Genomic DNA, 14,682 nt, shown 5'->3' on the forward strand with positions numbered 1-14,682 from the left:
AAAAATCCAAATACATTCTTAAACATTTTTTTAAAATTTGGAAAATTAGATCGGAAAAATCAAAATATATTCTTAAAAATTTTTTTCTAAATTTTCTACTAAACACCAAAAAAATTGAATTTTTTTAGAATAGCTGTTGATTTTTGAAAAAAATTATATATGAGAAATTTAATTTTGTTTGAGCATCTTTGGACTTTTAAAATTTTTCTCCCAAAAATTTAATATTTGAAATCTAATTTTTTTGGGAAAAATAATTGGAAAATTAAATTAAACTTTCTTGTAAAACGCAAAAATTCCTTAAATTTTTTTTTTTTTTGGGGGATACAGCATTCCATCCCACCCCTGCAGACGCCCCCGTACATACATAAGATATGCTTTAGTTTTCCAGACTAAATATCAATTGTTTGATAAGTAAACTAAGAGATTTATGGATTCATAAAATACAAAACTCTTACTAAACAAGATGTGGGAGGATAATATAACGAACTAACACTATAGTGTATGATACTGTGTACGGATGATGAAAAGAAATTAAAATTGACAGCTGTTGTTGTTGTAGATTCTTATATAAAATTAAGTGATGCACTGATATAGAAAGATAGATACATATTTAATTTATGTATGTAGATACTATGAAAAGATCATGATGTGTGTATAAACAAGTCGACTCCTCCAGGATCTATAAATTATGTATGACACACCCCATAATATATACTATAATATGATAACACATAATTATTTTCAATAATAGACATGTTCATTAATTAATCATTAAAAAAACTGGTTCGAATTTCTAATAGTCCATATTTTTTGACAAGTGAAAATTACATTATCTTGAGAGTATCTCGCAAACTTGTCTCTGAAAAGAAACAGAAAAAAACATGAAGATAAAAAATATTTTGAGATATTTCTTTTTAATTCGAAAGTTAGTTGACCAAAAACAATGGAAAATCAGAGGCGTCAACAGGATATTATTTAGAGGGGGGTGGAGGGATTTTTGGAAAAAAAATTCCAAATTCCATAACTATTCACAAAAAAGTGGTTTTTTAGAAAAAATTTCAAAAATCAAAAGCTGTTTACAAAAATTATTCTTTTTGAAAAACAAATCTAAAATATTAAAAAAAAAATGGTTTTTAATTTTTTGAAAAAAATCAAAAGTTCATAGCTATTTACAAAAAACTATATCAAATTTTTTAATCTATTCACAAAAAAAATCAAAAATCCACCGCTGTACAGAAAAAATTGAAAAATTAAATTTTTTGGAAAAATATTCCAACAATATATTTTTTCGATCAAAATAAAATAAAGCTTAAATTTTTTTTGTAAAAAAAAATATTAAATTTTTTGGAAAAAAATTTCAAAAATCTATAGTTATTCACAGAATGTTAAACATTTGGAAACAAATTTGAACAATTAGTTTTTTGGAAATAATTTTGAAAAATTCAATTTTTTGGAAAAAAATTTCAAAAAGGACATGACCAAAAAAAAATCCGTCATAGAGGGGGGAGGGGCTACAGCACCTCCAGCCCACTCCCTGTGGGTGCCCTTGAAAATATAGTCATTTATACATTATTTTCATTAATCACTCCAAATCTCGTATAAAATCTCCATATACTTTTATCAAAAACTGAAGAGTATTGAAGAAAAATATAATCAAATAGCAAATACAATGTAGACCAAACTTTATATAGATTTGAAGCGCTCTCAATCTTGTTAATATACGCCTTTTTATGACTATTACAATTTGAATCTTTTGGCAACTGGGACGGCGACAACTTCTTACTCACATCGTCACCCTATGTTTTGTGTCTCTATAAAAAAAAGACCCATAATCCGTCGGTAGTAGTGATAGGATGGGTGTTGGATACGGATTATAAGTACCCGGTTCCTATAAGTAAATGATCCGAAACGATCGAATTTGAGTACTCGGAATTTTAAGGATCTTAGAAAAAGATCCGAGGGATTTTCCAGTTATTAAAAATATGCTGGTGTTCACACTACAAATGAAATGCAAAAATGGTCCCAAAAGACATTTTTGAGCACTCTTAGGAGAAAGCCCCTGCCTGACCTGCCTCTTCATCTGATCTTAAGGCAATTTATGCTGGATTTTGTGGATTCTTGAAGAGTTATAAATAATGATGTAAATGGTGTGAATTTTTTAGCCCGCCCATTTATTTTGGAATGGGTAATCTGAAGAATGAATTTTCTTTCCCTAAGCTATTTTCAATATTATTATTAACTCCTGAGTATTGAACTTCCTTTCCTACTAAATTCAGATATATTCAAACTCTGATTGAACATTCTTGTGTTCTCATCTCAGGGGGAGAATCACTCCGAGGATTTGTAGTGGATTTATAGTTATAAATCCTTGTTGGGCTCAGAGTATAATTTAGGATCGATATCCGAGTAATACTTGTCTCTATTCTTCTTTATTTCTTTCTCCTCCTCATTACAGCTGCTTGTAGCTGATCTAATGAAACGCCTTGACAGCTAAGCTGTTCTCCTTCAATGCATTCATTAAATTTCCAGGGTTACCAGGTTCATTTTCAGTTTTTTATCTTTAACATGCTCAAAATGCAACAGATTAGCATCACTATCCATCAGTTCATTTTCAAACACATTTGAGATAACCATGTCTCCTGAAGCAGGATCCACACAGAAAGGGTACAAAACCCAAGATTTCCAGCTCATATATCTTCTGGGAAGTAGTCTGTAAATTTTCCTGAGAACTGAGTCAAACGCTCTGTTATCATCATTCAATAAGCTTTACTGTTGTATACCAGGTGGCACCTCCTTTAAGTTTTATATGTCCATTTTGTTAATAATAATTTAAAAATATATAATACCACTGGCTCTGCGACACACTGATTGAGAACCCCTGTACTAGAGGGTGTTATTTTCCAGGTATGGTACATGTGAGTGCCCTAGAATTAAAGTGAAATTAGGAGTAATGTTTGTAGAGATTTCGTAACCCAATTAAGTCAGAAATATTGCGACTGCATTCTGTCAGATAAAATGGTGCAAAGATAATTTTGAGTAATCTTGGTACAAAACCTTTTGCCGTTCTTTCTGCCCTGATCTTAAACTCCTTTATATTGCAATTTAGGCTATGGTTGAGGATCAAGGCTCAGAAGTACTCCCATATAGCAGCCACAGAGGCTGCACAGGCAAAACAAATCGAAAAACGTTGTACTACTATCTATAAACCAATCTGAAGAGGATTTTTTATTATCTGTTATCATCATTTTTTAATTATTGAGTATAAATAGTGCGGCGTGTCCTCATGAAAGACAGGGAGTAACAATAAAGGTTCGCCTCCGTATTATACCCGTAAGTGTAAGTCTTTGTAGGACTCGGTATATAATTGAGGATCGAAAATTGAGGAATTCCTACCCATATCTTTGCTTGATACGAATTAAGGAAAGATATGGGTAGGAAATATTTCATAGCTGATTGCAGCTAATTTAATGAAACGTCATGACAGCTAAGCTGATCTTCTCTCAAACAATCTTCAAGTTGTCAAGATTACTATTTTCATTTTCGATTTATTTTATTTCTACTTACCGACAGGACATGTTAGAAGATGCATGACTGAATATCCCTCACCCAAATTGGTGATTGTTCAAATTAATCAGACGTGTTCACCGTATGGGACTCTAATTCAGGGTTCCCTCTGTATTTTTTGACAAACTAATCTCATTAAACTAACATTATTTACGGGAATGAACGTTGTTTATTACATTAGTTGGTAGATTGGGCTACATAGAGTCTTGCAGATAAATAATAATACTCCCTGAATGATAATATTATTCTATGTTACTCACATAGAGGGCACTGTAAAAATTACTTGCAGCATGCGTCATTTTTTTAAACAAAAAGCTAGATTCCCTTCAGAACCCCTTGCAGATAATATATATTTTTAAGTTTACTCACGCCCTATTCGCCAGCCGTTTTGGCAATGAATTGATCATATATATGCCACTAAAGGGTGTTTTCTTCTGGCAAAAGAGAGAGAGAAGTCAAAGATTGCAATCAAATGATATGCGGTTATGGAAAAGGAAATTAGGGCTTTGTTCTTTTGTACAAAATACATACTTTTTTATCTTCGTGATCAGTTCTATCACAAAGCATATGTAGTAATCATGATGATGATGATGAATCGGATTACAGAGCCTATATTTCATAATCCTTGACTATGATAGATTTATATAATATTCATGTACGTCATACATATTTAAAAATGCACCCAAATAACGTGAAACATGACTAATTTTTTGAGTCTCTTCATTTCATGATTGTGTGTTGATCAAACTTCCATGAGATGTACATTACATCAAATCCCATAGTTTGATTACGTTATAAATATAAACTATTGCTAAAACTACTTATAGAGAGTGTTCACTCACGTCGTACATTGCATCATAATTGAAGGAGAGGCCATTTTGGGGGCTCAAACTATATACTTTTACTTCATAAAATGAAGTAATGTTAAATACAAATTAATGAAACTTCATCAAATGGATTTAAGAATATTAAAGACCTAACACTTGCATTGAACCGTCCTCGCAGACGTCATCTATAGCATCATAATTAAAGAAGACTCCATCTTGAGGGCTCAAAGTTGATATTTCCGCAACGTAAAATGAACAAATGTCCAACTAATATTGAAGAAACTTCATCAAATGATTAAGAATATAAAAAGCCTTAACAATTACATTTAATACTAATTGATGCCAATGATGAAAAGTGATTTGAATATGATCAAATGAATATCTAAAAAAAATCCTTATGTCATGTCTAAATTTGCTTAATTATTTTTTTTAGTTCGATTAGGGGCGAAAAAGTATGATAATTAGATCAATAAATCTGATTCTTTCCATTGTAATAGCTAATTTGTATCTACACACTATGGAAATATGATTATATAACGATGTTATAACAAACTTTGAATACATTTATGGCTCAGATATATAGAGTGCAGCAACTTTAAAAAGTTTTAAAAGGCAATAAAACAAAATTTATAATAAATAAGAAAGGTTATTTTTTGTTTCAAGATGTTTGTACGAATTTAAAGTCTTGTTTTAAACAGTTTTGAAAATCATATCGGATAGGTAACGTCCTCCATTTTATTGTTCATTTAAAATACTTTTCATTGAAGAACTTTAGAAGGATACATATTTTATACGAAAAAATGTAAATTTAAATTGGCAACCCATCTAATTTTATAATTGTTGCTAATTGACTGATTAGCAATAATTAGATATTGGGGATTTTGCAAAGATCTTAAAAATGTTGTTTTTTCCTAAATAAACTATGTTTCAATTATTGGCTTAGAACAAATTGCACCAATTTATAATTATTACATTACATCGGATATTATGGCAGAAATTGTAGCTCTTTAAAATTATTATCTGTGGAGTTATGTGCGCTCAAAGAATTTTGCAGTTGTCAAATTATGAAAATGAATTGAAGAAAAAAATCGTTTTTGTTATATTTGAAATTGAAGTAATTAACTGATTTTCATAAATCGTACCAATAAAAACTCAGAAGCTAAATTGCAATGAACTTAATTTTATGAAATATTATGTCAAATCATTTTTTGGTAATATTTATTATCGACAGCAAACGCACGTTCCTCATTACTCCAACGCATGATATCAACTGACTGTGATTTTTTAAAAACCTTACAATCTCGCCTCTAGAATAAAACCACGCCCACCCCACAATTACTACTTCTATAGGCTGATTGCTATGCATTATTCTAAGAAAGTTATCTTGGTGCACTCTGTATTATAATAAAACTAGGTAATACCGAGTGGCCCATTAAAATCTGAACACTTTGAATTTTAAAATTCAACAAGATATAATTTATTAATTAACAGTAGAATTTCAACAAAATTAATACTATAAATAGATGTATGTCTGAGCTCTCTTAGTCATTAATGTAGCCTTGCTTCGCGGCAATGATGGTTCCAGACGGCGGCGGAAGGCCTGGCACCCCCTTCGGATGTAGTCTCTGTCATGGCGTCCCAGTGTTGGCTTCCAATATTATTGAGGGTCTCCGCTTTTGGATAATGGACACTCCAGGCCTTCCCCTTGACATGTATACAAAATGTGTAGTCGAGGGGGTTGTCATCAGATCTGTAGGGGGCCATAAGTGTCACAAATAGACTTGCAACAGAAACGATGGGTTTCTATCATTGCTGGTGACAAAAGTTCCCTCTCTACCCTCAGAAGGCTCTTTCCAAACACTTTTTTGATACCTTTCTGGACAGTCTTGTGTGAAAGTACGAGATATCTTTTATGGGTCCTCATGGACTTTAGGGGATCGCCCTGGGATGTTTTCTTGATCTCCATCGGATCCAATTTGACTTTTTTGACAGAGCTATTCATCTTGTCCAACGTTTTGGACTTGCTGACTGCATATATGGTGGTCCTGAAGACGCCCAGCTCCATGGAGTACGCAAAGGGAAATTCGTCCATCACATTCAAGGATCATTTTCTCAAATTGTACATAGCTAGAGAGCTCAGATTTGTTTTATTTTGTAACTCATTGTTTATGCTTTAATATATCGAAATAGGAATTAATTTCAGTTACTCAAACCTTCATTAATTATTGAATTACTAAGTGTTCTGATTTCAATGGACCATCTCGTAGAGGGATAAATTTTTGTGAGACAGTCCAGTTTAAGTCTTTCATTATTTGTTTCCATTTAGACATCCGACTCTTTTTCTTAATATTAATATAATTAATTATATTTATTGTTATAAAACTTGGTTGTTCAGGCTCCAAAATGGCCTATGTACATCAACAACACTCACGTCACTTGAAAATGTTCTAAAGGTTATAATTTGCTTTATTAGTTGTACGTGATAATTAATCCATATTAAAAGCCGAAGGCATTCATGCAAATTTTGAAGAATTTATAAACAACTGTAAGTACACATGTACTTTTATTTTTTATTATTTTGTAAAAACAAGCAAGAGCGAAAAACCCTGCATTTTTACAAGATAGTGTTTTTAAAAGTTTGACGTAAATTGTTGCTAAGCCTTTGAGAAAACATTCTTGACTTGATGCTTTAAATTAAAAGCAAAATATGTGCATGCACACAATCTTCAGGAAAGGTATTTATTCAGTAATACCTCGATATTAAAAAACCTAGTCAAGAAGCCTCTTATTTGAGCTATAAAAATTACTTTTAAAGTGTTAAAATGGCAAGTGGAAATTGTTTGACTTCCAATCAAGGCGCTTCTTCACTAAAATCTAAATTTATCGCGTATTTAATAGTCAGCTGTTGATTTTTATGTTATGTTCCCCTTATCAGTGTTCTGAACGTTAGTTGGTTGAATCTAAATGGGAATCATTTTCGACAGTTATTGAATAAGTATTAATTAATTCCATAGTTGTAAAAATTCGGTCAATAGGTACTACGTCGTTGTTGTATCTCGCAACCTTTCCTCCAAAAGTATAGAGGGGGTAATGCACAAAATCAGCTGGTAGATTTTATCCAATCCTTCCCAACTATGGATGTATTATACAATAATTGTTCAGAATTGTTCAAAGCTTAACAAAAGCAAATTTGAATTTAATTAGTCAACGTTCAAAATACTGATAAGGGGGAAATAATCTGGAACACCAACAGCTGACAACAATGTACAGTCTATATTTTTTGTTTCTTAAATTGTGTATTTAGACTGTATTTTGATGTCAGCCGTCCAATTTTCTATTCTTTACCTAAAATCAGTGTCCTTACCATTAATTGGCTGAAATGGAATGATGATATGAACAATGATTGAACAATACTACCGTAGTTGTGAAGAATTGGATAATATCTAACAAGGGATTTTGAGGCTTTTTTATGCATACAGGGTCTCGCAGATAAATTGGGGCTGACATTAACTGTATCCACATCAATAAAGAGAGCACGTCTATATCATTTTATTGTACAATTTAAGAGGTTATGTTATTATTTTTTGATTGAGTCCGTTTTGAATGTGATCAAACAATAAGTAACGATGGAGCAGCGAAGAAGGTCAACAATTGTCAAACTCGCTGACGCGGGGAACGACCGTCTTGCAATAATGAAGGAAAACTGGATTGTGGATCGTACGTACAACAGACAAAATGATATGTGGCTGTCCCATGAGAAGTCCACTGTAACTCTCGTCTGCAAGAACAAGTTTCTGGCATCCATTATGACCTTGGTGTCCTGTAGAGCAACGGTTCAGTGATTCCGCCGTCCTTCTATTCGAAGGAACGGGTTGGGTAAGATAGATACTGCGAGGTTTTGAAGACTATTGTCATTCACTGGATGATCAAGGAGGCCAATGGAACCTAGTTCGTGTTTCATCATAACTCTGCTCCTACACATACGGTCTCGCGGCAAAATAATACAACTCCCTGAATGATAATCTTATTTAATATATAATAAAAATGTATTTTACTCACATAGAGGGCGCTGCGAAAATTATTCTCAGCATGCAACATCTTTTAAGAACATAAAGCTACAGACTGTCAGACCCCCTTTCGGATAATATATTTTTTTTCAAGTTTGCTCATGTCCTATAGGAATTGTTTGATAAACAAGAATAGCCACTAGGCTGATCCCTATCCAATCATAACCTGAAAGGATCTAAAATTTTAAACAAAAAGAGGAAGTTGAATTTATCTGGAAAAAATAGAATTACTCCATGGCATCATTTTCTAGTGGTATAAACTTTGCTGTGAGCTTGGATTTTTCAGATTTCATAATGTTGTCAGTCAGAACTATCGTTTAAAATCTTATTGAGTTTTGCCAAGATGCTAGTGCCCTGGTGCATCTGTAGACAAGTGATACCGGACTTTAAACAGTAGATCCTGTAGGGACACAGTAATTTGAATTTCAATTTCCTCTTAGTGTTTAAAAATTGAGATCCTGTGAGGTTTTGATGGGATAGAGGGCGCTCTAGGGGATATTCTTGTGTATTAAAGAGTCATTATAGCCGGTTTGTAATTGAAAATTTAGTTATTTTGAGTCTGGAATTTCAACAAATTTAAACTCGGATACTAGGGAAGGTTCATTAACTCAACTATGCACAGATGTTGGCATATATCTTGCCATTTCTAATCTTCAATGTAGCCTCAATCGACTTTGACTATAGAGTTGATGCACCGCTGGAAGTTCTGATAGGTGGTAATGATATAATTGGGCTAATTGAGTTCCAATGCTCATCAACGGAAGCATTAAGAACTTCAAGATTTGGTGTCCTATCCTGTATACCCTGGCTTCGATATGCAGAAAGAAGGAAAAGTCGACCGGGTTGGCAAGTATGGTGGACACATTTTCCCCCGCGATTGGAATGTTGGTCTTCAAAAAGGACTGTGTGTTGGTTGTGCCGGTACACCATCATGTTGAAGCTCTTTTCGACCCCAATACTGTCATATATGGCCTTCTTGACGTTGTAAATAGTTCCTGAGTCAAGTGTTGGGGTGTGTTCCACGGGAAATAAAGCAGCAAAATTGATTCTTTTGTCTCTTTGTGTGGTCATTTTTCTACTATTGATTGTGGGCAATACACACTGTTTGTCAGCTGATGGAAGGAGTTATCAATTACTCTAATATGTTTTTCTTATTCCTCTTTTTTATAACTGTCCATATTTTAACTACGCACCCCGTAAACAGTCCCTATTGTATAACTGCCTGTGCCTCTTGCTCAGGGCTTCGGAGTCGATACATAAAATGCCAAACTCCGAATCTAGTATTCCTAATGCTACCAACTTCGACTCCAACACACATTATTATTTTTTAATAATATGTTTTATAGCCAATATAAGTACTATTGAGTCATTTGAGTCTATATACTTTAAATATATATTTAGTTTATAGCTATATTTAGTAAATAATTGTGCTATACATAAAGAAAATATTTTGAAGATAAGAAAATAAGATATTTAACTAGATGAACAAGAAATGAAATGGATCAAAATCTATCTACTATTGCTAATACATTCATAAGTTTCGGAAAACTAGGAACGACAATACACACAACATATGTCTACAATGTTACACTTTTCTAGAATGACATTGACTATTCACAAGTCTAATTAATGAACTAGCACGGCTAGTGGCTATGCTCTACCCAAGATAATAATTTAAGCTTTAGAAGTGTTTGGGAATTGAGATTCTATGGACTATAAAGCACGTTTGAAATGTGTAAAGTAAACTTATGAATTAGTTAACTTAAAAAGTGTCATAAATTAATAGTACTTAATACCAATAATTTATAACCATTTAGAAAATAACTTTACAAATACTCAATTTAACCCTTGGATGTAAAATAAGTATTGTTTACACAAATTATAATAATTTTTGTAGCCGGAGTCGGTATAAATTTTCCAACTCATGACTCTAACTCCACTAAGAATGGCACCTATTCCGACACCGCAGCCCTGTTTTTCTCCCGCTTGTTTTCGGGTGAAAGGTTGTGTTACACAATAAAAGTAACGTAGAAATACCCTACGTATTTTGTTATTCCTACCTCTCGCTAGATACGTCATGGGCGGCCATTTCAGGAACACCATTTCTTGTTGATCCCTCAACGTTTATAATCTATATATATTGGCCATTTTATTATTTATATGAATAAATTTTGGCTATCATATAGAAATCCAAATTTATAGCTACGCTTTTAATAGAATATTACTCAGCAATATTATAATACTGTATATAAATATATACTATGCATATTTTAATATTTCGAAATATATATGCATATAATTTATTTTAGAAATGGTGAAAATGTAATATGACGGTGATAGTCTGGGATTACTTAAGGTATAGATAGCAGTTGGTAGGATTGACTTATTTGGCTAACCACCATATGATTTGGTTTCTTTTTCTTTTCAGAGGACAGATTGCGTGATCTAAATTATATTTTGAAGGGGTATTCGAATATATCATTATTGACTTGCGTACCGAGGTGTTACTGTATTTAGTGAAATTACGACTTACATTAAAAACTTGATATGCACATTGCTAAAAACAACAGAAATACCGTTGTAGTATGACTACGATTTTATTTTTTCAAAGCCCAGTCACTACAGGAGAGAAATTGAAAAGAATTATTAATAATATTATTAGGTATACATTGTACACGTCATGTTATTACTTATTGTTGTACAATTATACAAGGAAACAATGACCTAATTAAAAAGAGATTTTTATCTAGGATACTCTCATGTTGTACCTTCCTCCCACAACATGAGGGTGACATCATAATCGATCGATCTACATATAGATAAAGACACTTGCATAACACATAATATGTAGAAATAAGCGAAAGTATATTTAAATAAAAATGCTAAAGATATCTCAATTGATATATCTGCTAATGAGGGCACATTCAGGGCATCCGCAGGATTATAAATTTTTATTGGGGGGGGGGGGCTTTGGTTTTTGGATTTTTCGAACCCAGGAATTGATATTAGACACAAACAGGGCTGCAGTTACTTCATACGTATTACCCCAAGTTCCAGAAGGGGCTCCGAAAACTAAGGTTGCTTTAGACAATGGTTTTCAAAGTGGGGGCCGTGAGGGGAGGGTAGGGCGGGGCGCAGGAAGATGGAGAATTGAGGATTGCTTTCAGTCTACACATTTATAATTCAAATATTTGTATAAAGGGGGCCTCAGCTAAAAATGTATAAGTGTAGAGGGCCTTAGCATAGTAAAGTTTGGGAAACCCTGGTTTTAGGAAATACTACAGGGCCCGACATGCTTAGAAGTGGGCCAGTATTCATATTAAAGTACCGTCAAGTATGTGGGGCTTTACTGGATCGGCACAACACTAGTTTTTTCCTTCACAAGAATGTTGATTGAGAGGTTTCGTGAGTTTACATTAAACAAATTTACGATTCAAATTCCCTGGGCATTTAGTACAATTCGGGGAATCAATACCGTCCTGTTTTGCATGAACATGTTCTTTTTTTTTATATTCTATACAGGGACGGAGGACTTTTTTTATAAAAATTTGAAGTGTTCAATTTCATAGCGCAGGTTAAAAATCGGCTTTAGCTAAATTAAAGAGAGGAAAAAATCAATAAATGGAATAGATATAAAATAATTTGTAAAAAATATGTACAGTTAGAATTAATTTAAAAAGTTTGATGCTTCTTGGTTCTAAGGATTTTAATACTTCATTTATAGAACGTTTTCACGTGACGTCACAATTTCTAAGTCATCCATTATGTTGAATTCAAATATCCGTGTTTATTATTTGCATCAAGTAGTATTCTAAGCAGGTGTGAAGCCTTTTTTATTCATAATGACATTTGAAGGATTTTAATCCAGATTTATGGCAAATTTGTTCATGTTATGTAGTAAATATATCAACTTGATGCAGTTTATCACGTCTGTGGAAATGCACCATTCCTAATTTTTTTAATTTCAAAATAATACTCTTTCCGGACTCGGATTTATTTTTTTGACAAACCTGACATAAAATTTAGGTTGAGGCTTAAATGAATTCATTACTAATCGTACATACGTCGGTACGTACAAATTATGATTGCAATAGGATATTATTTAGTCGTTAATAAATATCTACTACTATGAACTTTAACGACTTATTAATTGTGATTTATGCATAATTTTATATTTCCCCTGTGATTGTAATGTTAACATGAAATGATTTACGATTAATTATATTATTATAATACATATATAATAAATGTATTTAAGAGATTCAATTTCAAGGTAGAATATATTTTAATGGAGTATATTCCATACCCCTTTTGTTACATGATCCACTCGATATTTGTACGGCTCCCATAACTCTCTTTAAAATGTTGATAACCTTATATTGATTATTTATCTTACTCAAACACAAAATACCGAACAAATCCAATAATGGGACTCCTTCTAAGAGAATAATACATTCCTTGTAGCCCCTTTTCCACTCCTTTTAAAGAATATGTACTTATAAATCAGAGGCAGAGTTACAACACCCTATCAGTTACTACTATTTGAATAGATTCTACCCCTGAGCAAACAAGAATGAAACTCTATCCTCTAGTCTAAAGACTCTTCACACCCATTATGACTATATTCTTTTTCTATAAATATGTATTTACATTAATTATTATATACTTTACCACTTTTACATTCCTCTGAAGAATAATTTGTAAAAGACGCATCGGATCGTAGAACAATGGTCTTTCCAAGAGGATAAAAGACGCGACGTCGATCATAATCAAAAATAAGTCCTCTTTGTACACTTCCCGTAAATCCGATGGCAGTTACAATCGGTAGTTCATTAACAGGTAAAACAGATCCGTCAGAATTCTCGAGCAGTATTTTATCCGCCATTACTTAAAAACTGAGTGAACAATGACTATTTTATTTACATAAGCTATTAGTTTAATCGATGGACATCATTGATCTGACAAATACATGCGAAAGACGGGAGGAAAAATAAAATAAAATAACTCTTATTGACGATGAGTAATATAAACTTTATTCATAATCTTACATATTAATAGGGTGAATACTGAATGCCATCTAAATATTGGGGAAATCCCAAAATCATTCTTACTTAAAACGTTACATACACAGAAAATATAATACATATCATTCGATCATAATTCATCAATGAGAAAGGCGGCGTAGATCCCTTTAGAGACATCCATTGCTTGACTCATTATTTTAAGAATATTCTGAGTTTTTCCAAGAACGTGATTGACAGACTTTGGCTCCATTTCCATTGACTTCCAAAAGTTATGCCAGGGTCCAGGATCTTTATGATGAGGGTTTGCATCCTTTGTAAAATGAGGTCCGTTTAAGGCTGAACTTAGAACGTAATTTTCGTATATAAGATGAGCAAGTGTGAGAAGCTCAAGACTTGCTGTGAAATAGAGAATGATTTCTCGTGTTCGAATTTTAGAAGAAGACTCCTTTCCTTCTATTACTTCATAATTTATGTACGAATTATGCCTCCGATGAGACAATTGAGTATTATCTACAGCTTCCTTGTATAGCAATCCAGAAATAAGAGTTTGAAAAAGAGCTATGGAACTCAATCCTAGTTTCATGTTTTTGAATCTCCTTTAAGTGAGCTCCCAGGTTGTTTCTATTTAGGTACAGGTAGTAAACCCTAAGAATACACGGGTCATAACCCCTCTTTGTTCGAATGGTTTTAAATATTCTTCACAACAATTGTATAATGTAAATCTATGTACGTATTTACTTTTATGATGGACATAAAACCTTTATACTCACATTCATTCGTATTTAACTTATTATACTTACAAACATTTTTGAAAAAAATTGTATTATAAAAAAAATAGAGCATCCCCTAATTAATTACTAAGTATATAAATTCAAATAATAATAGCCATTCGTCAATTAAGTGGGGGGAAAAATCGTTAATTCAGTATTCGTACAGATAATTTTCTATGAATCTTCCTTCAAATAATAATAAAAACGCGAATATATTGCCGAAACTGGGAAGGAATTGATTTATCTTATATGAGTTTGGAATACCGCAGAACCCGGTTAAAGTGTCAACACTTAATACGGATATTCGTTTATAGTGTGCATTTAAGAAAGTCCGGAATGTGTTATAATAGAATTGGGTACAATGAATTCAATAAGGAGGATTTAATTTATAACGGATATTTTTTCAGTCCCTTGAGATCTGGCTTAAGCG

The 14,682-nt window shown here is 32.6% G+C and overlaps 1 protein-coding gene across 2 annotated transcripts in view; it reads right to left on the reverse strand.

The window, feature by feature from the left end:
• The window catches only part of LOC121125830 (uncharacterized), a 28,340-nt gene extending 14,906 nt beyond the window's left edge, over window positions 1-13,434 (reverse strand). The window contains exon 1 of one of the 2 annotated variants that reach the window (XM_040721071.2): window positions 13,130-13,434. In XM_040721071.2, coding sequence (XP_040577005.1) covers window positions 13,130-13,343 — 214 coding nt within the window. In that variant the 5' untranslated portion in view covers window positions 13,344-13,434. Of the gene's footprint in view, window positions 1-3,564; window positions 3,795-13,129 lie in introns of those variants that run through there. The other variant, XM_040721072.2, reaches the window with a different exon arrangement.
• Between the last annotated feature and the right edge of the window lie 1,248 nt (window positions 13,435-14,682).

This window comes from Lepeophtheirus salmonis, chromosome 11 (assembly GCF_016086655.4).
Source record: "Lepeophtheirus salmonis chromosome 11, UVic_Lsal_1.4, whole genome shotgun sequence".
Classification (NCBI taxonomy): domain Eukaryota; kingdom Metazoa; phylum Arthropoda; class Copepoda; order Siphonostomatoida; family Caligidae; genus Lepeophtheirus; species Lepeophtheirus salmonis.